Genomic DNA, 24,666 nt, shown 5'->3' with positions numbered 1-24,666 from the left:
GGGGCTGGGGCTGGTTTCAAAGCGGAAGAGACGGGACAGATGCAGGCCGGGAGGGAGAAACCCAGCCTGGGTCGTTTTCACACATACCTGAGCTCCCTGCCTTGGAGGCTTCTGGGGTGGGCCTGTAAACTCGGCTGAACCGGGCGTGAAAGAAAAGAAGAATGGTTGTTCTGTTTGTTATTTCTGTTGCCGTCGCCCTGGGAGACCCCAGGCAGGCCTCACCGTGCCATGCCCCGTGGGCACCCGTGGGGCCTGTCTTCACTTCAAGCTTCTCGGTGTAACTGCCAGCTCAAGGAGACATGCCCATGAGAGCTCTGATCGAGCTCGTGTGCTAAAAACAGCGCAGCCGCAGGGGCGCGAGCGGCGGGAAGGGCTAGCCGCCCGAGTACGTACCTAGCGTCTTGGACAGGTACGTCCTCCCCGCCCCCTGAGAGCTCACAGTCTGGGTTAACAGGCACTGTTGTCTAGACCTTTAAATAGGTTCAACCCCCAGCACTGGTTTTGCACCAGGTGTTAACCCGTGGAACTCCCTGGCTCAGGATATTATATAGGCAAACAACTTAGAAAGCTCCCCCCACCTCGATTAAAAGATTAAACCATGTGTCTGAATGAGAGCTGCATGTGCAGCCGGAACAGCTGCTGCCAGAAACCCCACCCCTATGTTGGAGGAGGATGGGACAGTCTGGAATGGGCACTCACTGTAGTCAGTCTCCTTCTCCGGGAGCAGCTGCAAAGAAAAGAGAAACAGCATCAATAAACCTAGGTCCTGAAAACCTGAACTGAGGGCGGGCGCGAGTTGGAGCCACCTCTCCTGCCTGGCACCAAGCGAGTCCCAGCAACAGCAAGGCACAGACACAATCTCCATGGTTGGAGTATCAGGCGGGCCCCCGGTTCATTCAGCTCCCCGAGGTTCCCAGCCCCAGTTCGCACAGTGCTGGGTGCGACGAGCCAGGCCAGCGTTTCAGAGAACTGAGGCTCAGCTAGTGGCGGTTTTACTGTAATTTGCATTGTTTGGTTGGGGAAGCAAGTGAGAGAAGATCAATTGTAATGGTTAAGGGGCTGGAGGAACTTGCTTACCAGGGAAAGGCCTACGAGGGAGGTCTGGCTAGCTTGGATGAACAGTGACTGGGGAGCGGGCGGAGAGGGTGGCTGTCTAGGAGCACGGCAAGGATGTAAACACCAAGGACGGGGAGACATGGTTAGGGATGGGAGAAGGGCTGTTGTCCTATCCACCTGTCAGGGATGGTCTAGAGAATACTTAGTTCTGCCATGAGTGCAGGGACTGGACTAGATAACCTCTCGAGGTCCCTTCCAGTCCTATGCGTCTATGAGTCTACAATTATCCCTATTGTACAGATGGGAACTGAGGCATGGGAGGCTAAGTGGCCTGCCAAAGGTCACACAGGAAGTCTGTGGCAGAGCAGGAAAATGAACAAAGACCTACCAGATCATAGACTGGTGCCCTAACCACTGGAACAAAGAGATGTCCCATCTAGTCCAAAGCATGGGCCAGCCAAGTCCCGCTCACACTTCTGAGTCTCTGAAATCACCTTTCATCCCAGGTTCTTTGTTACAAACAAGGATTAAAAAGGTATTTCGATAACCCAGTGAGACAGGTAATAACTAGGGCTGTCAAGCGATTACAAAAAAGAATCGCAATTACTCGCATGACTGAAAAAATTAATTATGATTAATCACACTATTAAACAATAATAGAATAGCATGTATTTAAATATTTTGGATGTTTTCTACATTTTCAAATATATTGATTTCAATTACAGCACAGAATACAAAGTGTACAGTGCTCACTTTATGTTTATTTTTTATTACAAATATTTGTGCTGTCTTTTTGATTCACTTCATACAAGTACTGTAGTCCAGTCTCTTTTTAATGAAAATTGAACTTACAAATGTAGAATTATGTACAAAAAGATCACTGCATTCAAAAATAAAACAATGTAAAACTTTAGAGCCTACCAGGCCACTCAGTCCTACTTCCTGTTCAGCCAATCACTAAGACAAACAAGTTTGTTTACATTTGCAGGAAATAATGCTGCCTGCTTCTTGTTTACAATGTCACCCGAAAGTGACGTTCGCATGGCACTATTGTAGCCAGCATTGCAAGGTATTTATGTGCCAGATGTGTTAAACATTCATATGTGCCTTCATCTTCAACCACCATTCCAGAGGACACACATACATGCTGATGATGGGTTCTGCTTGATAACGATCCAAAGCATAGCAGAGACTGATGCATGTTCATTTTCATCATCTGAGTCAGATGCCACCAGCAGAAGGTCGATTTTCTTTTTGGTGGTTCGGGTTCTGTAGTTTCCCCATCAGAGTGTTGCTCTTTTAAGATACCTGAAAGCGTGCTCCACACCTCGTTCCTCTCAGATTTTGGAAGGAACTTCAGATTCTTAATCCTTGGGGCGAGTGCTGTAACTATCTTTAGAAATCTCACATCGGTACCTTCTTTGCATTTTGTCAAATCTGCTGTGAAAGTGTTCTTAAGATGAACATGAGCTGGGTCATCATCCAAGACTGCTATAACATGAGATATATGGCAGAATGCGGGTAAAACAGAACAGCAGACATACTATTCTCCCACAAGGAGTTCAGTCAAAAATTAATTAACACATTTTTTAATGAGCCTCATCAGCATGGAAGCATGTCCTCTGGAATGGTGGCTGAAGCATGAAGACGCATATGAATGTTTAGCATACCTGGCACATAAATACCTTGCAACACCAGCTATAACAGTGCCATGCGAATGCCTGTTCTCACTTTCAGGTGATGTAAATAAGAAGCGGGCAGCATTATCTCCCGTAAATGTAAACAAACTTGTTTGTATGAGCGATTGGCTGAACAAGAAGTAGGACTGAGTGGACTTGTAGGCACTAAAGTTTGACATTGTATTGTTTTTGAGTGCAGTTATGTAACAAAAAAATCTACATTTGTAAGTTGGACTTTCAGGATAAAGAGATTGCACTACGGTACCTGTATGAGGTGAATTGAAAAATACTATTTCTTTTGTTTATGATTTTTACAGTGCAAATATTTGTAATAAAATAATAATATAAAGTGAGCACTGTACACTTTGTATTCTGTGTTGCAATTTAAATCAATATATTTGAAAATGTAGAAAAACATCCAAAAATAGTTAATACATTTCAATTGGTATTCTATTGTTTAACAGTGCAATTAATTGCGATTAATTTTTTGAGTTAATTGGGTGAGTTAACTGCGATTAATTGACAACCCTAGCAATAACTGGAAGACAGTTTGGCTCCTATCAGAGTTAGCTTTGTGTTACTCACTGGAGGAGAATTGTTGTTCATATAGACCATAGGGTCCTGTAATGGAGAAGAACAAGAAATATGAATAGCACAGAACCAGTGAAACAATTATCTTTATACGCTATAGCTATTGGACTGTCACAGACATGTGGCCCCCGAGGAACTTGAGAGCTGTTATCATTTTGCTGCTCATCTACTTCATGGATAAACTAATATCTTCCCTGGCCCCCGAGCTGAGAGAGACTCTCCTTTAGCCATTACCAGTATAGGGCATATGACACACAGTTGAGCAGTTCCAGTGCTGCCCAGCAGAGTGCAGACAAACATATTAATAGAGCGGGTCTGGAATTTTTTGACTAAGGAATTTTTTGCCAAAAAAGGCAGATTAATCTAAAACAAAATTTTTAGCAGGAAAGAGCTGGCTTTGACAAATTTCCTTTTCAAAAATTGTTGGGAAAAAAAGTTTCAAAATTGACAAAATGTCCCGTTTCGACATTTTTCAAAACGCAAAGTTCTATTTTTGGTTCAAAATGACTTTTTGCTTAGAAATTAAAGTTAAATTATAGTAAAAAAAATGTTTTTAATTAAAAATAGTTGAAATTGAAATGAAACATTTTGATTGACCCAAACTGATTTTTTTTTCTAGATTTTTGGTTCATGAGCAATTTTGAGGTTTCAATTTTTCCTCCCAAGTCAGGAGAAGTAGTAGCTTCAAAATCTCGAACATATTCCGAGGACAGGAAAACCACTTCCTGATCAGCACTACACATTAGCCATTTAGTGATTATACTGAGTGCTCCATAACATAGCGTGTTAAGCAGCCAGTTTCACAGTAGAGGAAACCAAAGCTAACCCTGTTTTTATCATGTTCACAGACCTAGACTGCTACACATTAGCCAATGCAACCATTGTATCTACTTTACAACTATACTTCTACTGCTGATTAAAATACTATTCCAAGCATTTTCAAAATTCACCGTTGTTCCATACTCCAGGGGTCAAAAACTTTTCCAGGAAATTTTCCATAATATTTTTAACCAAGATTCATATCGAAACCATTACAGACATTTTTCATCTCCCACAAACCAGATTTTCATTCCAAAAACTGGGGTTTCCACACACTCAACATTTCTATAACAATTTTGGTAAAAATTTTGATTAAAAAGCATGTCGTGGAAAATTTAGTAAAGGACAGAAAATGTCCATAGTTTTGACAACCTTTCGTGAGAAGTTTTGGGTTTTGAAAAAAAAAAAGGGTGCGTGAGAAATTCCACCACCTATAGACACCATAGTACAATATTCTCTGGCACCAGCCCAACCTCCAGATTAGCTCTGTTACTGGCGTAGTCTATTGGATCATTAGTATTTTTAAAATGTATTTAACCCCATAACTCTATCTGAGGTACTTCTATGGCCCTCATTACGGTAGTATCAGAATATTTCAGTCTTTGATGTATTTGTCCTCACAGCACCCCAGGAGATAGTGCAATGCTGGCATCTTCATTGTACATATGGGAAACTGAGGCACAGCACAGAGGAGCTAAGTGAATTGCCAAAGGAAGTATGTTGCAAAGCAGGAGCTGTGCCTCGGTCTCCAGAGTCCCAGCCCACAGCCCTGACAACTGGACCACCCTAGCAGAGCAATACGCTGGTCTAATAGTGACCAGAGCTGGGCTGGAGCCGTATTTTCCACGTTGCCGGAAATTCCGTGATTTAAAAAACTTTTCTGTTCCGATACAGAACAAAAACCGAGACGACATTGCCCGTGGAATGAAATTCTGAAAAAAAACCCAAAACCTGTTTGGGGTCGATCCAAAAGTTTTGTTTGGTTTTTGACTTTTTAAAACCTTTTATATTATACTAAATACAATTTTAAAGCCTGAAAGGAAAAGTCAGTTCAGAACAGAAAAGTGAAACGTTCCCTTCCAAGAATACCAAAGGGAAGGCTCTGACCTCAGTGGAACGCTCCGATCCGGGGTTCTCCCCAAAACAAAATTTCCACAAACTTGACACATTCCTGGGCAACGTTTTGCTTTTGACGAATTGTCATTTTCCGATGGACAAATGTTCCATCGCAAAACGTCTGGCCGGCTCTCCGGCTGAACCCGCTGGGCCCACTCACCAGGGATTTCTCTTCTTGCCTCAGCCACTGATAATCCTCCGCCATCTGCTTCTGCTGCTTGTCGAGTGTTTGCCGCATCTTGGCCCGCTCCATCTCCCACAGCTTCTGTGCCTCCTCCCTGCTGGTGGGCCTGAGGAAGTCCTCCTCCTTGGAGACAAAGGGTGGGCTGTGACTGCGGCAGTCACGGCTCGGGGACTGCCCACCTCCCGCGCGAGCCAGGCACCGCTGGAGAACTCAACCCAGAACCCAAGGCAACAGGCCACCCTCTGTCCATATTGACAGACCATTGGAAGCTTGAAACCAAGACCACAGTTCTTTCTTTCAATATATTTTCCTTCATTGTATGTGTAGACACTGGTTAGTTATTGCAGGGCTTCCCATGCCGGTGTGTTACGGAGGGTTACTCAGCGGGAGATCTGAGCCCAGGCTGGTTTGTTACGGAGGGTTACTCAGCGGGAGATCTGGGCCCAGGCTGGTTTGTTACGGAGGGTTACTCAGCGGGAGATCTGGGTAGCCCAGGCTGGTTTGTTACGGAGGGCGGGAGATCTGGGCCATGCTGGTTTGTTATGGAGGGTTACTCAGCGGGAGATCTGGGCCCAGGCTGGTTTGTTATGGAGGGTTACTCAGCGGGAGATCTGGGCCCAGGCTGGTTTGTTATGGAGGGTTACTCAGCGGGAGATCTGGGTGGCCCATGCTGGTTTGTTATGGTAGGGTTGCTCACTCTGGTAGGTTATTGTATTTATGTGTATTGTGGTAGGTCACAAAGGCACCAGTCAGTGCTAGGCTCTGTGCAGACACACGCGTATGGAAGACACAGTCCCTAACATTAGAATATAGCATCAGAATGGCCAGACTGTGTCAGACCAGAGGTCCAGCTAGCCCAGTATCCTATCTTCCTCTGGGGCACCTGGCACCAGCCGCTGTCGGGAGTGAACAGAACAGGGAATCATCGAGTGATCCATTCCCTGTCACCCAGTCCCAGCTTCCGGCAGTCAGAGGTTTAGGGACACCCAGAGCAGAGGGCTGCATCCCTGCCCATCTTGGCTTGTTTGTGGAAAGTCCCTTTAATGAAACGAATGCAGCCTATCAGAGAAGGGCCACCAGGGCCCAAGGAACATTTAGCCACTGTGCTTTTCTGAGCTCATCGGCAGTTCGGTCCCAAGTCCCTGGCTGCTGCTGCCCGTGTGTCTGGGGCCCGTGTCGCTGCAGCTAACGTTTCCCCCAGGCCGGTGAGACGGTGCTGTCCAGTGCCTTCCAGCAGGCTTGTCTGGGTCCAGCATATGGCGACACACGTGGGCCGCAGGCAAGGCCGGCACTGAAGGGGTCGATGTCATAGACGGGTCAGGAATTGTTTTTGCAGAAGCAGCAGACACCGCAGCACAGCGAAGAACAAAGTCACACGAGACAGCGCCCCCCACTGAGCCCCCCCACCCGGCTGCCTGCAACACAGTGCCCCCTAGCGCCACGCTGGGGCATTGGGGTCAGCACTGATGGAGGGGAGAGCGCCCCCTGCTGGCTTGCACTGCACCTCTCCCCGAAGTGCTCCGCTTAACGCTCCCTTTGGATCAAGCAAGGTGGCGAGCAAGCCGGCCCGTCTTACCCTCATGCTGTGGCGCTTGAAGACGTTGTGCCGGTTGAGAGGCGGGGTGTGCAGGGAGTTGACTGGCGACTGGTACTCTATGGGGCTAGTGAGCGTAGGTGAGCTGGCGCACAGACCCTCGGGCACCTGTTCGGGGGGAGCAAGAGGCACCGGGCCCAGAGCCAGACACGGACAATTAGCGGCAACAGACAGAGAGGGGCGAAGAGAGCCAGTGAAGAGAGCAGGCAGCGCTTCAGAGCGGGACCTTCGCACTGGGGCAGGCGTGTGGGGAGGGTGGCTGCTGGTGGTCCTTCAACAGGAGATTCCCTTCTCCTCCTGCCAGCTCGGTATCTCCCTGGCCTCATCCCGCAGTGAAGTGACAAGGGGCAGTCTGGCCTAGTGGTCTGAGTGCAGATCTGGGAGCCAGGAACACCAGGCCTTTACTCTGCTGTCTGCCAAGACCTTGGGCAAGTCAGCTAGGCGCCAGGCATTCAGAACATTGAGGGTCCCAACAGGACTAGCCACACCTGAATATTTTGGCCTAACTTTCCGGGGTCCTGAACATCCACAGTTCTCCCACTGACTATGGGTGTCCAGCACCCTCTGACAATCAGGGCCTCTGAGGCCTAGAATTGGGCCCCAGAAAAACAGGCCACCAAAATTTGAAAATGTGTGCGAAACCTCTTCCTGCCTCAGTTTCCCCATCTGTAAAATGGGAATAATATTCCCTCTCTCCCAGGACAATGAAGCTTTGTCCTTCTCCTGCCCCTTCTTTCTTAGGCTCTATGAGGGCTTTACACACATTAGCAAATTAATTCTCCCATTCCTACCCCCTGCAAGGTAGGTCAGGCTCATCATTTCCCAGATGGGGAAACTGAGGCATGGGGAGGTAAAGTGACTTCACCAAGGTCACACAGTGTGTCTGCAGCAGAACATGTCAAGCTCCCATCTCCAAATGCTGTACTGGAACCACCAGACCCCATTTCTCATAAAGTGCCTTACACCTGGTTAATAACATATGGAGATATACACCTTATCTCATAGAGCTGGAAGAGACCTTGAAAGGTCATTGAGTTGAGTCAAGTCCAGGCCCCTACTTTCACAGCAGGACCACAGACTGTCCCTGAAAGATTTTTGTCCCAGATCCCTAAATGGCCCCTTCAAGGATTGAACTCACAACCCTGGGCTTAGCAGGCCAATGCTCAAACCACTGAGCTATCTGGTTCTGGTTCTGATCTCAGTTACACTGGGGTAAGCCAGAGGCAACGCCATGGAAATCAGCAGAGTGCTGCTGGTGTAAACCCAGCGTGGGATCAGAATCAGGCCCATACTGCACTCTGTGCTAAGACGTCACCCGCTGTACTTCACTGCTGGGAGAGGTGGACCGAGGTGCAGATTCAGCGGGCCCGCACGGTGCGAAGCAGAGCAGAATTCCAAGACCTTCAGCAAGCAGCAAAGGAGGAAGACGGTTGGAAACCGATTTTCCCTCCTAGCCCCCAAGTAAAAATCTGTGTGTACTGGGAGCCAGTCGACGTCAATGCCGTTCCCCAGGGCAAAAGTCTCTCTTTCCGTTTCAGGGCACAAACAGACACCCTGTTCGAGCTGCTTGGCCCTTCTGAAGTGCACAGGGCCAAGCCCCAGGAGGCGCCGGGCGCCTGCTCGGACGTCAGGGGGAGCCGCGGGCGCTCCACAGCTCTAAGGAGTTGGCTCAGAGGAAGCGACATACAGCAGCTCTTCAGCTCTACCCCCCCCGAAATGCAATGGTCTCATCCCGTCAAGCACCGGGAGCTCTCTGCTAGCCAATACCTTGCTGCTTTCGGGCTGGCCAGTAACAGTCATGGGGCCTTACCTGGAACTGCAGCTTGGGAGCTAGTAAGTTGGTCTGGGGAGGCGGCTTGTATTTCGGCCTGCTGGGCTGTGGGAAGACAAGGACACGGAAAGGCACAGGGTGAAGCGAGTGCCGCGTTAACAGCAGTCGGCCACTGGCAGCGAGAGGAGGAGCAGGGTCGGCCGATGCAGGCCGCAGCCCCGGGCGTTACCCGCTGCAAACTCGCAGGTTGGGACCCATCAGCCAACCGTTGCGAACGTAGCGAGAGGCAGGTCATGAAAACCAACCAGGACGGTACCCGTCCTTTGTCCGTGTGTCTCACAACCCAACCAGGCGGACGGCTACCCGGCACACGAGTGCAACGCATTGCATCTGCCTGGCTCTGTGACGGGTGCATCTGGCATAACGTGATTGCACTTGAGGTCTGTCCCATGTTACTGCCCCCTGAATCATGCAGGTATCCAGATTACCTCTACAGCTGTTGCCTCTAAGATAGCAAGATGCGGGGTTTTACCTGTATTCGAGACACAGCAAATCCAGCACCTTGGCAGGGGGTTAGACGAGACGACCTTGCAGTCCCTTCTAACCCTACAGGTCTGGGAGTCTCTACGTCATCAGTAAGGCTACATTTTAGTCACTGGTATTTTTAGTAAAAGTCATGGACAGGTCACAGGCAGTAAACAAAACTTCACGGCCCGTGACTTGTACTACAGAGCCCTGACTACAGCTTGGGTGCTCTGGAGAGGGGGTACCGGGGGGGGGCTCTGGGGCCGGGGACCGCTGCTGATGTTCTGGGGCAGGGGGCAGCAGGGGATTGCCACTAGTGCTGGGGGTGGGGGGGCGGATGGCGGCATGCAGCCCGGGACCCCTGCCGATGCTGGGGGCGGGGTGGCGACACTCAGCCCGAGACTGCCGCTGGTGCTTGGGGGAGGGCACACGGTGTCCCACGACTACCCCAGCAGCGGCCAGTGCGGCTGGCCCGGGAGCCACTCAAGCTGCTTGGGTGGCCCTGGGGTAGGGTGACCAGACAGCAAGTGTGAAAAATCGGGACGGGGGTGGGGGGTAATAGGAGCCTTTATAAGAAAAAGACCCCAAAATCGAAACTGTCCCTATAAAATCGGGACATCTGGTCACCCTACCCTGGGGTCAGTCACACCGGCCGCTGCAGTCACGGAGGTCACGTGACTTCCGTGACAGCCTTGCAGCCTTACCCATAACATGCTAGACTTCATATTTAAAGGGACAGTGTCCGCTTAAAAATCGTGCATTTATTTTAAAAAAGAATTTCTCCTCTCTGTTACTAACCTCGGCTGGGATTCTCTCCGAGCAAACGGGCTGTATTGTTTAGCTGAAGCCACAAGCACACTTGTCACTTTGCACACCGATAAGAAAACACAAGCTCTGCCCCAAACAGCTTGCTGGCTAGGGAAGGCAGGAAACTCAAAAGACGGTGGACGGCAGGGATGGACCACAAGGGTGGATTCTCCATCAGTGACAAGTTTTAAATCAAGATTGGATGGTTTTCTAAAAGATCAGCTGTAGGAAACATTTTGGGGAAATTCTACGGCATATATAGATGATCCCAATGGTCCCTTCTGGCCTTGGAATCTATGAAAAACTGATCCCCATGTATGTACATTAAGGGGATCAGAACCCATGGACTTCAAGTCTAAAAACACAAGCTTCTGCCTCTTGAGCTAAAGGAGAGATTCCTCTAGGTAACAGGTGTAGTGGACTATTATCCTCTTACGCAGAGCAGCCACTACAGGAGACCCCGTTCTCCTCCTGTGAGGGACGTATGCTCCATGATTGTGGTGGGGTTATAGACACGCTGCTCGGCTCCCTTCTGACCTTTGGAGGGGGCTCCTGGAAAGACATTGGCTCCATGATTTTGGGAGGCCGGTGGCGATTGTTCCTCTCCTGCTCCCTGGCGATGTCCTTCTCCATCAGATAAATGTCACTACAGGCAGTAGCAGAGGGAAAGGAAAGAGTTCAGCAGTACAGCTTCCTCGGCACCAGGCTGTCAGCCCTGCGGGGACTTGCTTATGCCAGCATCCCTGACAAGGTTCCTGCTAGCTACAGTCTCAGCGGAAACGGGAAAAGCTGGGGAAAGTGACTGTGAGCACGTCCCACCCTCGCTCCTCCCTCTCCCTCCCAGGGCCTCCTGCCTGCCACTGAACAGCTGATCAGCGGCGGGCGGGAGGCACTGGGGGGGAGGCGGGGAGCTGATTGGTGGGGCCTGCTGGTGGGTGCTGAGCACCCACTATTTTTTTCCGTGGGTGCTCCAGCCCCGGAGCACCTGTGGTGTCAGTGTCTATGGTAGGTTCAGGGTGACTGAACTCTGCGGGTAGAACCAGAGCTCTGGAGAGCTCCCCCCACCCATGCTGGCAGGCAGCAGTCACCGCAGGGCTCTGGCTAGCTGGTAACGGGCCCTACAATACTGCAGCCGCTAGCAACGAACCTCCACGGCTCCCCGAGTTACCTCCTGACTGATCCATCTGGCTGCCCCAGGCCATTAGCATCGCGTGATTCCCCCAGCCACCTACCTCAAGCTGCAGACCAGCTCCTTGAACTTGGGCCTGTCGTTGGGGTCGTAGTCCCAGCAGCGCGTCATGAGGGTGTAGAGGACGGGAGGGCAGAGGTCAGGCTTGGGGAGGCGGTCTCCCTTCTCCAGCACCCCGATCACGTCTTTGTTCTCCAGCCAGAAGAAGGGCTGCTTGCCGTAGCTCAGGATCTCCCACATGCACACGGCTGGGTGGGCACGGGACACAAAGCACTGCGTCTCAGGGGTGGCAGGCGTGGCAAGGAGATGGGAAGCACTCGCCAGGCAGGTCGGGCAAGGCACAGGCAGCAGTGCCGCAGGCTCCCCCCGCGCTGCGCTGACGGGCCAGTGATTAGACCCCGATCTGGGGGAGCTGAGTTCAAATCCCTGCTCTGCCACAGACGCCATGTGTGACCTTGGGCGAGTTACTTAGCCTCGCTGTGGCTCAGTTTGCCATCTGAACCATGGGTACTAGCCATGCCCTGCCTCACAAGGGGGTGGGAGGAAAACCGCATTAAAGATTGGGAGGTGCGAGATACTACAGAAATGGGGCCAGACAAGTAGTTTAGACAGAGCCCGTCCGCCGTCCAGCTCAGGCTCTGCAGCCCAATGAGTCTTTGTCATGGGGATTCCTAGTCACTAAGAACTGCCCTGAGCTGCCCCAAAACTCCGATCAGCTGGCAGCCACACTGCATGCTGAGATGCCAGCGGGGGAGGGGGTTGCTGGGGGTGCAATTAGCGCTCCTCATTCAATCTACTTCCCTGCTGTCTCCCTGTGCTTGGAGTAGCCCCACGGACAGGACCTTTTCTCTTGTGCCGAATCTGCAGGGACCTACGATATAACTCCCCCAAAAGAACATCTCTGCTCCCTGCCCGGCCCCTGCCCAGCTCCCGCCACACGCTCTGCTGGCGTAACCCCAGGATAACGGCACTGAGATGGCTCTGGATTTACCCCAGGGGAACAGAGAGCGGGATTTGGCCCTGGGGATTAGGAAAGACACTGGCCTGAGATCCATATACTGCCCCGGACCCTTCCTTGCCCCACGCCACACCCTGCTCGTAATTCGCAGTCCCGCTCACCAAACATCCACACGTCACTGGCGGACGTGAAGCGACGGAAGTTGATAGACTCTGGCGACATCCACTTGATCGGGAGGCGAGTCACGGAAGCTTGGGGAGCAGAGAAGATGGTCACGGTTGTGCGGCCCCCCTGCTCTTCCAGCTTTGGGCTTCCCATCCCCAGCTCTGCCCGTGTGCCGCAATCCCAGTCCAGAGCCCCCCGTTCTCCCTCCCAGTCCTGAGCTCCCCCCCATACGCACACAGCTCTATCAATGCCCCTCAGTCCTGACCTGCAGCCCCCCACTGCTGTTCCAACCACTTGACCTGACACTGCTAAGGGTGCATAGTAGCTTTCGGCTATGGAGAAATGTCCCCCAGCTTGGGGCCAGGTCGCTGCAGACGCGAGCTGCCCCTTACCTTTGTAATACTCGTCGTCTTCTATGTACCGGGAGAGACCGAAATCCCCCAGCTTCACACACTCGGAAGTAGCCACCAGGATGTTCCTCACGGCAATGTCCCTGCGGAGATCAGGGAGAACAAGTCAGTCCCGCGGGGGCGTGTTGGGCGCCGGCTCTGGCGAGAGCCCTGCCTGCGGTGACCAGGCAATGGGTGAGCTCTGGGGACCCACGTCTCCATCGCCTCGCACCTAGTTGTGCAGAAGGGGCGTGTAGCAGGGTGGTCACCCTGCCCCTGCCCCGAAGGGCTTAAACCAGCCCCGGGAGAGGGCTGTGACGGGGAAAAGCCAGGCTGACTGGGGGAGCCGCCACAGCTGGCCCTTTAAGAGGGCTGAGGACCAGGAGCTGTAAGACACTCGCTCTCTAGCTTCTTGAGAGAGAAGGACCTGGCTGCCTAGGGGCTGAGCAGGGCTGGGGAAGGGCAGAGGGAGCTGGGGAGCTCCAGCCAGGCAAACCCCCAGGCTGCAGGCCTTGCTACAAGGCCAAAATGGGTACCGGGGCTGCAGAGGGGCAGCCCAGAGCCAGGCAGAGGCAGCTGGTCCTAACCCCCTTGCCGATGAGGAGCGGTTCACAAACTGCCGTCTGCCCCACGGAGCGGGGGCTAGATGGGGACTGGCAGTAGCCACTGAGGTGAGGTGGGGATAGAGGGTTGGGGGTTCCCCTGGGTGGGGAGACCCAGATTGTGGGTTACTGCTGGGGCAGAACCCTGACGTTGAGGGGCACCGGGGTCCCGGAGGGACACGGGGGGCCAGTGGCAGGCGAGACACCAGCCTGCAGAGGGTGCTCTGGGCTGGAAGAGCTAATTCCCAGGACGACCAGCAGGAGGCGCCGCACCAGCGAGTCGTCGCCCCACCTCAGGGCGGAACGAAGGAAGAATTCTGAGCTGCTAGCGCTTGGCGGCAGTCATGTGGCATTGTTTCCGCTCCCTGATTGGACGAGCATCGCTCTTATCCTCAGGAGTGGCGCTTAAAAGCCCACTGGGTTTGACTCTCCAGGTCTATGTTTAACACATAAACCAGCATAGCTGCATCGGGCTACACCCTCCCCTGACATTGCTATGCCGGCAACATCCCTAGTGTAGACGCAGCTACGTAGCTAACATCATTCAGGGAGACAGTGTTCCTACAGGGGCAGAAAACCCCCTTCTCTCTGTGTACGCTGCCTCTACACTCGGGGCCTAAGCCGGCATGGGCTCTGTAACGTAGATACACCCTAAAGGTAATGTAACATCTCTCATCACAATCCCACCATCGAACTGTGGGCAAGGCAGGAACGGTGAGTTCTCAACCCTCTCTCCTCATTTAACTGCCTCTGTAGCAGTGCTCTGGTATGGGATGGGGGAGCCTGCTCCCCTGGCTTCGTCAAGCAGGGCCCCAGCCATCTAAAACACACTCGTCGCGTGACACAGAGACCCTGCAGCAAAGTGGCCCCGTTCAGCTCTTTCCTAAGACCTGACCGACTCACTACACCCAACACACGTCTTACGGGATGTTCATCCCTATAAAGTACCATGTAAGGTACATCCAGAAAGCTCAGAACCTGTCAAGACTCATAACCATTACAGGGTGAATGGACGGGTAATATTTAAGGAATAATGTATTTATACTGAAAGTCTGATTTGGTGTAGAAATTAGTCCCCAGGGAATAATGCGTCTCCGTGACCCGCCATTCAAGCAAGAGGAAGTTGTCATCTCCCCAGTCGGCCAGCGAGGTCACTCAAGGTTCCATTGTCTACTCTTGCCACGGTCAATGGAAAACCATCACAGACCAGGACAAACAATGGAGACCGCTTACCGGCGGGTCACCCTGCCTGTGAGCAGAAACAAACGGCCATTTTCAGTAGAACAGAGTGCGGCCAGGCACTCTGCCTGCATTCACAGAGGAATCCCCTTTGGGAGCGGAGAACATGTGTGGACATTTGGATCCTGGTTTTGGTGAAGCCAGCCAGCTCTGCAATGCGCTGCACTTTGCAGGGGGAGACGAATTTATTACCCAGGACAGGTAGCTCTTGTTAAGACGCCGGTTCCACGGTTTCCGGTTTTATTTCGTGTTGTAACCGGCTGTTTCCATCTCTGTCTCTCGCTTCCTGTTAAATCTTTGTTCTCACTCACACAAACCTACTTGTGGGTTGTTCTAAGCGCTGTGTGGTTTACAGGAGCCGTGGTTTAAAGGGAAACTGGGGTACACCGCACCGCTGGGTGCAGAGGAATTGGAACTTCTGTGTGGAGCCAGTGTGACAGGGGTACGATTCAAAGGAGTCTTGTTAACCTGACTCGCAGAGGAGGGACATTTGGCTGAACGGCTGGTGGTGGCAGGCAGCTGACACCCCGCTACCACCGAAAGACACCCTCTTGCTAGAGGCAGGGGGTAGCAGGTGACTCGGTCCTGGGTACCCCGAGAACAAGCCAGCGCCCCGTAATTTGCCGTCGTCGCTGCAGTCCCTCCCAGGCTCTAACCATGCATACAGCGAATCACTGATTTTTTTGGTCTGGTCGCTGAACCAAAAGGGCAAAAAATTGTGCCCGGCTCCAGCGCTTGCGTGTGTCTTCTGCAGCTCTCTGCCAATGTGTCGGCTAATGCCTGCTGCCTTGGCAACACCCTTAGATCGCCCTTCCCCCGCTCTACCTGTGCACGCAGCTGATGGCCTCCAGGTACGCCAGGGCTTTGCCGATCTGCAGCGCGTACAGGATGAGGGTCAGCACCCTGAGGGAGTTCTTGTTCTGCTCGAGGTAATGGCCCAGCTGCACGGGGGCGAGAGACCTGCGGTTAGGGGCAAACCCAGCAGTCGGGGGGGACCCAGGCAGTGCAAGCCAAAGAAACCCGGCTGTGGGGGAGGAGCAGCCACGCGAGGAAAGAGACGAAAGTCACAGGCGGCCACGACGGGCAGATATCAGAGAAGCTGGAGCAGGTGTGGGGGGGTCTATTGGGATGACCGCCCGGGAGTCCCAATGCCTTTCAGCGCTGTCCAAATCTCAGCACTGGTGGGGCCATAACTGTCAGGCCCACCCATTCCAGAGCAGCCAGGAATCATTATTTCTATTTTTATAGGTGTGGAATCTGAGGCACAGAGCGGTGACGTGACTTGCCCCCAAGGTTATTGGCAGCACTAAGGGTGGAACCTGGGTTCCCTGGAAACCAGTCCCCCGTTCTAACCACTAGCCCACACTCCCTCTGGTAGGGGCCAGTAGGTGAGGGGCATTCTTTACAGCAGCAAGATTTCTATGTCAAGTCGGGTTCTCTCTTGCCTGTCCCACCCTCGCCCCTCCTTCCCCCACCAAAGAAAGATCATTGCTGCTGAGGAAACGTTGCCTGATGTACATTTCCAGCGGCTTCACTATCTAATGAGGAGCGAGGAGTCCTGCCGCGAAGACCATCCCCCACTCCCAGGCCCTCCGGTGAGTGTACGCCCCTGCGGGTTCATTTCCCCCCTCACCTCCCCATAGGGGTACAGCTCCATGATGATCCAGGTCGGCTCCTCCTCTGTGATGCCAATGAGCTTCACAATGTGGGGGTGGTCCAGCTTCTTCATCAGCACTGTGAGCGAGAGAGACGCTGAGGACGGCTCAGGCACCGAGACGGCACGGCCGATGAGGGCGGGCTGAACCGGGGACCGGCAGCAATGGGAACGTGAGCCTCCCCCACCGGAGCGAAAGAAGCAGCTGATTCATGACCGTCTTAGGAGGCCCAGGTGTAACACTCACAGACCCCGGTCGTCAGCAGGCAGGTTCAAACCTGGGGCTGCAGGAGCTGAGTGCAGGAGCTGGTAATGCACAAGCTAAAAGCCACGTGGCTCTTAGCTAAGGCTGCAGAGCAGACTCGGTGCCGCTGGCAGGGACACACCCAGAATGTGGGTGGGTTACACAGGCCTCGGAGCAGGACAGAGATCAGCCCCCCCCCCAGAGCAGGTGACAATTACTGCCCTCATCTCAGAGCTCTCCAACGGGCTCTTGTTCCCTCTCCCGGTGACCCCATCAGGCTCCCTCTCCCTGAACTATCTCTGGCCCCTGTTGCCTCAGCAGCCAGTCAGCCCAGTGGATCCCCACCAGAGCAATGCAGGACATGGCCAGAGGCACCCCCGGGCGAGGGGCAGCAGGGAGCTACGTACCGGCTTCGCTCATGAACTTCTCCTTGTTCTCAGGGGCGCAGTCCTTCTTGCAGGTCTTCACAGCCACGTTGATCCGCTCCCCCTTCTGGAAGGAGAAGGCGGCGCAGGAGGGGCTTTAACCCTCGGCCTTGATCATGGGGCGACGCCCGGGGGGGGGGGAATTAGCACAGCGTGGGGCTAAGCAGTGGGGCCTGAGGAGCAGCTGAGGGGGTTTCTCGGGAGGAGAGCGCAAGTAGGAAGTGCATCCGAAGGGGGGATGGAACAGGCCCTGGGCTGAGAAGAGCCAGGATGAAAGGGAAGCTGCGTAGCAGGGGAAATCCACATCCCTGTGCAGCCGGCCCTGACGGGAACGGGCCAGGATTAAGGGTAATCAGGCCCTGGGGGCCCATGGGCCCAGAAGAGAGGACAAAAGCTGAGAGGGGACAAGGGGGCTGGACAAAGAGGACATGATCCAGTGATCCCAGCTGCCCAGTGGCTGATGGCTGGTGCGTGGGATATCACTGGACTGAGGAGGTAATAGACGGAAAAGACCGAGCCTCAGAAAGGGCTGGACATTAGAGGGGCCTGGCCTATCACAGGGGTGTCCCCACACCGCCACAAGGGGGCGCTGTGGGACTGGCACTTTGCCACAGCCCTTGTCTGTGGCATCTGCCCTGCTGCGCCCACCCCTGCCAGACCCATGGTGAGGATCGGTGGTTGTGAGGGGTTGGGCGGCGGCAGCAGCAAAGAGAAAGCGAACTCACCTGGTTGGTGTAAATGCCCTCGTACACCTCCCCAAAGAAACCTTCCCCCAGGATCCTGCCCAGAGTCACGTCCTCTCGGGAGACCCCGTACTGCTGGGCTGGAGGGAGAAACAGAGAAACCAGAGGGACAAGGTTCATTGGTGCCACCAGCTCATCCCTGGGAGTCCCTGCGTGGAGATTCCCCAGTGGGCGATGGCTCCACGGGGCTGGTACATTCGGTGCAGCCCCTGTAAAGCCAGCTGCTCCACCAGGTGTGCAAAAGCAGAGTCCACTGAGTGTGACTGATCCTGTGGCCAGCCGCACCCCCGTTCCCAGCCCCGGGGGCTCCCAGGGGAGGGGATTGCCCTCGATATAGACAGAGCCCTCGCTCATCTCCTGCAGGGAAAGCGGAGACTCCGGGGCTAATGCATGGGGCCTGTTTGGCGCAGAATGACGACAGTCTCTGAGGGACCGAGTCTATAAAGCACAGGGTGGGTCGGAGCTAACCAAGGGGAGGACAAACGCATGAACCTTTCCACCCACAGTGAGTTGGGGGAAGCCAGAGCCCGAGGTTGCGGAGAATACGCCACATCCAGTGCTGGTGTGACTCACTGCCGCTCCTGCTCCCCTAATGGAGTGATGCCGATTTACGCCAGTGACAGATGGAGCCCCCCTCTCTCTAACACCCTTCAGACCATGCTCTGAAAGAACACCTACTGGGAGGGGCTGATTGACCCCTAGCTCCTCCCCTCGCAGCTCAGCTCTACCCATCCTGTCTCCAGGGCCCTGGCAGATCGGCCAGCTCCTTTCCCCTGGAGCTGGCATCCCTTCCTCCAGCCGGTGGGTTCTCACGTCTTCAAGGAGAAGCGTCTCCAGACGAAGCAAAGCTGGAGGGGCCAGGCGGGGCACCTACCTCCGGACTTGGGTCTCGAGGCCTCATCGGGGATTTCAGCATAAATATCCGAATCTAGGGCAAGAAATGCAGCAGTAAAAGCGGCCGCAGCGCCCGGCCTGGGGTGTTTCTTTTAGTAAACCAGTGGGTCTGAGACCCCCTACGAGCTGTCCCTTATCCTGGGACAGTGTGGCAAGCCCAGGGCCTCTGCCCACACAGCCCATCCGCACCACCCCCTGGCTGCTGGCCATGCTGCAGTTTCCGAAGTTGGGCATGGGAACCACTGTGGTGAATCAGCCCAGGGGTCCGTCTAGGTCTGCGTCCTGCCTGACAGTGGCCAGCACCAGCGGCTGCCAAGGAGGCAGGAAGGACCCACATTGGGGCTGCACTAAGAGGTTGGTTCCACTCGACCCTGTGGCCATGGGACAGAAAGGAAAAGAAGCGTGGGGTCCCCCAGTCGGGGGGCGGGGGCAGGAGGTAGAGGGAGGCTGGATCTAGGGCCAGACCCATCTCTAACAAAAGGGAGCTGAGATTCTCTCTCCCCTTCCCCAAACACTCCCATCCCTGTTTTCTCCTTCTCCCAGCTGCACCGTGGCACTGGCTGGCTTTCTCTCCACGTCCCAGCTGTGGCCGGCTGGCGAGAGGGGTGAATGAAACTCACCCACACTGAAGCTCTCAGTTAACGTGGGTCTTCTCTCGTCTATGTGCCTACAGGGGAAAGCATGGGTGAAAACGCGCAAGAGACAAGCTCAGACACCAGTTGTCCTATCCATTCATCCATCCATCCGCCTGTCCATCCAACTCCTCATTCTTCCAGCCATCCCCCCAGCTCCATTATTTCCAAAGTTCCTATCCCCAGGCTATCTAAGCCCCGCTCTGAAGCCAGGTGTTCGTGGGATCTCTGAGGACCACACATGGTCAGGGCTTTGGTTTTATGGCCCTTCCTTCCAACCTGGACATCCCGCATTTGTGGTCCCTCTGCCCAGTGCCAACAGAGGTGCCTCGAGCGGTTATTTTCTACTTACTGTGCGGGGATCTGCGGCAGGCTCACCCTCTTCTCATTCTCTGTGGGGAAAGGGGGAAAAGGGTTTTTATTGTACATCTCCTGTCGCCCGCCCTCCTCCCCCCGATTTTGCTGCCAGACTCTGGGGACATCTTAGCCTCCAGTCTCCCATGCCTGGCCATTCTGCCGAGCCTCCGAGGAAGATATGGGACAGAAGGCACAGTGGAGTCGGAGGGGACGAAGAGACCACCTCTTCCCCACACACCCAGCAACCTGCATATGACTATCAAGCTGAGACAACCCGAAACTGCCACTGCACCTGCCTTTCACCTCGGGACACCATCTGGGGTTCAACGCCAGCTGGATCACCAGCGCGGCGAGTTTGGGGGCTGTAAATCGGGGCTGATGGGTGCTGGGAACAGGGGGGGTAAGAAAATTCCCTGCACTAAGCCTGGCTCCAGTTTGGGACCTCAGCCCTTGATGTTCATGGGCATCACAATCCCGCGGCATCTGCTCCCCCTCCGGCCTGCCCAGCGCCTGTGCTCACAGAGAGTCGCTCACCCTTCTTGGGACGGACGATGAGGGATGTTTCCTGGTCCCCCTGCAGCCGGCAGTAACCGTCTATCAGATCTGCCATGTTCTCCGCCTCGGCCAGGGAGGAGGTTTTAATAGCCAGGGACTGTGAAACATGAAAGGTGGGGTTGTGGGGGGTGAAACCCAGGTGAACGTTTGCAACCAGCATCCAGATCTGCACCCTCCCAGCTGGACGGGCAACGGGTGGACGCTGGCTAGAGATGGAGCCTCTCGAGGCTCCAGGGCCTAGTGTTGAGATGCGCTGCCGTACTGAGCCCACCCCTCTCCCTTCTGGGACACTGGGGCCCAGCAACCCCAAACCACAAGCGACGGGTAAAGGGGTGTACGTGACACAGCGGTGCCAGGGTGTGCGTCTAACCATCCCCATTACAGGCTGGAGCTGGGGTCACGTCCACGCTGAAGGGACAGCAGGAGGTGCAGGATTACACCATGTTACACCCTCCCAGATGCACCTCTGTATCTGGCCCGATGCATTAATGTCTTTAAAGCACACCCGGGCAAGCCCGTTGAGTTCAGATGGGGACAAATCGGGCCCCTAACGTATTGGTCTGGCGCCATCTACAGCTCTTGGCCTGCACTCACACCCTGTGCTAAGAACAGCTGGCGCAGTGTCCTTGCAGCCCTGTTGGTCCCAGGATATTAAACAAACAGAATTTTGTCCAATAAAAGATATCCCCCCGCCCCCCACCCCCGCCCTTGTCTTTCTGGTGGTAACATGTAGGGTGATCAGACAGCAAGTGTGAAAAATCGGGACAGGGAGGTGGGGGGATAATAGGAGCCCATATAAAAAAAAGCTCCAAATATCGGGACTGTCCCTATAACATCTGGTCACCCTAGTAACATGTGACTGTTATAGAATCATCGACCCAGAGGGTTAGAAGGGACCGCGGGGCCGTCCAGTGTAACCCTCTGCCGAGACACAGGATGTGCTGTGTCTGCACCATCCAAGGCAGATGCCTCCCGCCTCCTTCTGAAAACCTCCAGCGAAGGAGCTTCCACAACCTCCCCAGGCGTCTGCTCCATCGTCCTGCTGGTCTCAGTGAGGGAGTTTTTCCTGAGATTTAATCTAAACCTGCTATGCTGGAGTTTGACCCCACTGCCTCTCGCCCTGGCCTATGTGGCAAGAGAGAACAGCTTTTCTCCAGCTTTTCTATGGCAGCCTTTCTAGTATTTGAAGACCGCTATCATGTCCCCCCCGCAATCTCTTCTTTTCCAAACTAAACATACCCAGATCCTTCAGCCTTTGCTCACCTGCTTTGCCTTCTGTCCCTCTGATTGTCTTTGTCACTCGCCGCTGGATCCTTCCCATGTCTCTCCACCCTTTCTATACAGTGGTGACCAAAACAGGACACAGCTCTCCAGCTGAGGCCTGACCAGCGCCGAGTAGAGTGGTACTATCACCGCCCGTGACTTGCATGTTATGCCTCTGTTCATACAACCTAAAACTGCATTTGCTTTTTTTGCAACAGCATCGTGCTGCTGACCCATCTTGAGGTTGTGATCCACCACAACAGCCCTTCTCAGCAATGCTGCTGCCAAGCCAGTTATCCCCCATCCTGTATTTGTGCTGCTGTTTTTTCTTCCCTAAGCGTACCACCTGCCATTTGTCTTGGTTGAATTTCATTTTGTTGTTCAGAGCCCAGTTCTCCAATTTATCAAGAACCCTCTGATTTTGAGTTCTATCCTCCCGAGTGTTGGCAACCCCCCACAGTTGTGTTATCTGCAGATTTGATCAGTAGATGTGACCCTGTGACCTTATTTCTGTTACTACTAAAACCATGCGACACTTTTTTTTGCAGCTATTTTTAGAACACTCATCTCCCCAAACACCTCGAAATAGTTCTCTGTCTCCCCTTTTCCTCCCCTCCTTTCTCTTTTCTTGGCACCGGGGGAACAACTATTTGATAATCATGGGCTCTTCAGCCTAGCAGACAACAGCCAATGGCTGGGAGTTGGAGCTAGACAAATTCAGCCTGGAAACAAGGTGTCATTTTTTAACGAGGAGGGTAATTAACCACTGGAACATTTTACCATGAGTCGTGGTGGATTCTCCAGCACGGGCAATTTTTAAATCCAGCCTGGATGTTTTTTTCTAAGAGATCTGCTCTAGTTTAAACAGGCATCAACTCAGAGAAGTTCTGTGGCCGGTGCGGTACAGGAGGGCAGAGCGGATGATCAGAGTGGTCCCTTCCAGCCTTGGACTTTATGTGGCTCTGGGACGGTAAGAGACACTGCAGCACTGCCCATCGCCTCCCTTTACCTGGGGGGTCCCGGTGAGCATCAGCTGCAGCATGGCTCTGCCCTCCTCCACGCTGCAACACTTGATGGATTTGATCTGCTTGAAATCCGCCAGGCAGGTGGGCTGCAATGCACCGAAACCCCAGTGTGATCACAATGCCGGCGGGGGCTGGGAGACAGCTCAGCAAGGACGTCACACACACACACACACACACACACACACACACACACACACACACACACTCTCTCTCTCTCTCTCTCTCTCTATTCTGGGATACCCGTTGCATCTCCCTCATTCCATAAGCAGCTCCACCTCCCTCAATTGCCATCAGAGGAACATGCTCTGGGTCCCAGCCCCGCACTTGGCGGGTGCGGGGGGACTAAGCCCTTTCATCTTTTGGGGCTTTAGCCCTGCCCGCCCCCCCCATACCTTTGCTTCCTTGCTCGTCATCTGCCGGATGCCCTTGGGCCCGATCACCAGGTCCACTGTGATGTTCCACCCTTGCTGGAAGGGAGAGATAAGGACACGGGCACAGTCTCTGCTCTGCTTCCGAAACAGCCCCGTCCCCCTTCCCAAGGGTTTTTCGGCCAGGGGTTTGCTGGAGCACCCAGCACTGGTCAAGGGGGCAGGAGAACGGCCCCCAAAAGGGGAGCCCAAGTGGCAGCACGGGGAGCGTCCCCACACAGTCCGGCCCAGCGTGCCGGAGCCCTGGCCTGCGGAGAGCACCGGCAGTTCAGTCTCCATTGCCCATCCAGTCCTTGGCTTCTCCGCTGAGGCCAATCAGAGCGCCAGGAAGGGAAGGAGGCAGGGGGAGGTGGACGCTTGCCCGAGAACTGGGCTGAGACTCACCCCGTAATTCCCGGGGGGCTGAGTGGCCTTTACCCTCCATGTAGGGACTGTAACCGAGAAGCCGACCGCCCTGTCTAGCGCCGGGGGCAGCGCAGACGGCGGCTCTGCTAGCTTTGCACACCCGTGGCTCTGCTGCCCATCTCAGTCCCCGCCCGCGGCATCCCACTGGATGGGGAGCTGTGAGCCGTCCCCTGCCAACATCCCCCTGCTAGGCCTCTCGGGGGCTGCGACGGCCGGCCATTCAGAAACGTGCACCGACCGCAGAAACTCAGCCAAAAACACAGAATTCGAACCCAGGCCCCATAATAAGTCCCTGCTAGATCTCGCTAATGGTAACAGTGCTTGGAGTGCTGGATCCCTGGGAAGCTGTGAGGCAACGAAGACTTCAAACCGCTCCCTCCCTCCCTGCTGTTCAGCGGGTACATACTGCAGCAGCTGTGAGTGGAGCTGTGGGGAAGCCCCTTGGTACCCAGTGGGACACTCAAGCTGAGCTGGGGAGCCCGGATCAGGTTTGGGGATGGGCCTGGGTCCAAATGCCGGGTGGAAACTTTCTAAAACTTGAAGGCACAAAGCTGAGTGGTGCAACTGCGGAACTTGCACAACTCCCAGGGAGCTGAAACCACCGAGCTCCCTGCAGCATCAGCGGCTGCTGAGCCACTCCGGATCTGGCCCAGCCAGCCCCACCCCAAAGCGACGGGAAAGCCACCGGGACCAGTGGCAGGGTATTGGTAGCGGCTAGTGGCTTGAGCTACTCCAGCTGCTTGAGAAGTTCTGTGATGGACAAACTCTGCCTGGGAGACAGAGTCTGGAGCCGTGTTTATGATGGGCTGGAGCCAGAGAGTTGAAAGCCGGGAGCAGTTGAAACCAAAGCCATGTTACTGTGTATGGCCAGGGCAGGGGAGCTACTTGGGGTTGCGGTATGGGGTGCAGAGATTTCCAGGAGTTAATCTGGGGGTCACTTTCTGAGATGGGAACATCGGAATGGCCTGTCTCAAATCAGACCTGAGGTCCGCCTAGCCCAGCATCCCGTCTATGAGAGTGGCCAGGCCCTGTTGCTCCAGAAGAAGGTGCAAGACACCCTGTAATGGAACAACCTACCCCGAGGGGAAAGTCCTACCTAACCCCCATCAGTGATTGGTTTAGTCCCTGACGGGCGAGGGTTTATAACCCTACTACATTTTATGTCCTAGCTAATGGACTTGTAATTCAGGATGTTTTTATCCCTATCGGTGCCTGTGTTATGCAGGTCAGACTAGATAACCACAACGGTCCCTTCTGGCCTTATAATCTATGACTCTACCAATGCCTAGTCCTTTTGGGAATCCTGCTGCTACTTTGCTCTCACGGATAGCTAGTGGCGGTGAGTTCCACAGGCTGA

General features: G+C 54.0%; 1 protein-coding gene across 7 annotated transcripts in view; it reads right to left on the bottom strand.

Annotated features, from left to right (window-relative positions):
- PTK2B (protein tyrosine kinase 2 beta) overlaps positions 1 to 24,666 on the bottom strand; it is a 115,474-nt gene that overhangs the window by 4,430 nt on the left and 86,378 nt on the right. For 5 of the 7 annotated variants that reach the window (XM_039528889.1, XM_039528886.1, XM_039528890.1 and 2 more), the window contains exons 9-28: positions 22,869 to 22,943; positions 22,461 to 22,562; positions 20,168 to 20,285; positions 19,629 to 19,668; positions 19,265 to 19,311; positions 18,625 to 18,678; positions 17,733 to 17,830; positions 16,990 to 17,074; positions 16,318 to 16,418; positions 15,510 to 15,625; positions 12,847 to 12,947; positions 12,451 to 12,540; positions 11,375 to 11,579; positions 10,680 to 10,788; positions 8,850 to 8,915; positions 7,022 to 7,147; positions 5,422 to 5,568; positions 3,321 to 3,356; positions 700 to 727; positions 88 to 134 (exon numbers count right to left, since the gene is read on the bottom strand). In XM_039528889.1, the coding sequence (XP_039384823.1) occupies positions 88 to 134; positions 700 to 727; positions 3,321 to 3,356; positions 5,422 to 5,568; positions 7,022 to 7,147; positions 8,850 to 8,915; positions 10,680 to 10,788; positions 11,375 to 11,579; positions 12,451 to 12,540; positions 12,847 to 12,947; positions 15,510 to 15,625; positions 16,318 to 16,418; positions 16,990 to 17,074; positions 17,733 to 17,830; positions 18,625 to 18,678; positions 19,265 to 19,311; positions 19,629 to 19,668; positions 20,168 to 20,285; positions 22,461 to 22,562; positions 22,869 to 22,943 (1,791 nt within the window). The remainder of the gene's footprint in view (positions 1 to 87; positions 135 to 699; positions 728 to 3,320; positions 3,357 to 5,421; positions 5,569 to 7,021; positions 7,148 to 8,849; positions 8,916 to 10,679; positions 10,789 to 11,374; positions 11,580 to 12,450; positions 12,541 to 12,846; positions 12,948 to 15,509; positions 15,626 to 16,317; positions 16,419 to 16,989; positions 17,075 to 17,732; positions 17,831 to 18,624; positions 18,679 to 19,264; positions 19,312 to 19,628; positions 19,669 to 20,167; positions 20,286 to 22,460; positions 22,563 to 22,868; positions 22,944 to 24,666) is intronic. The other 2 variants (XM_039528893.1, XM_039528892.1) reach the window with 2 other exon arrangements.

This window comes from Mauremys reevesii, linkage group 3 (genome assembly GCF_016161935.1).
Source record: "Mauremys reevesii isolate NIE-2019 linkage group 3, ASM1616193v1, whole genome shotgun sequence".
NCBI lineage: Eukaryota > Metazoa > Chordata > Testudines > Geoemydidae > Mauremys > Mauremys reevesii.
The sequence above is the reverse complement of the archived record's forward strand: the minus strand, read 5'-3'. Positions and strand labels throughout refer to the sequence as shown.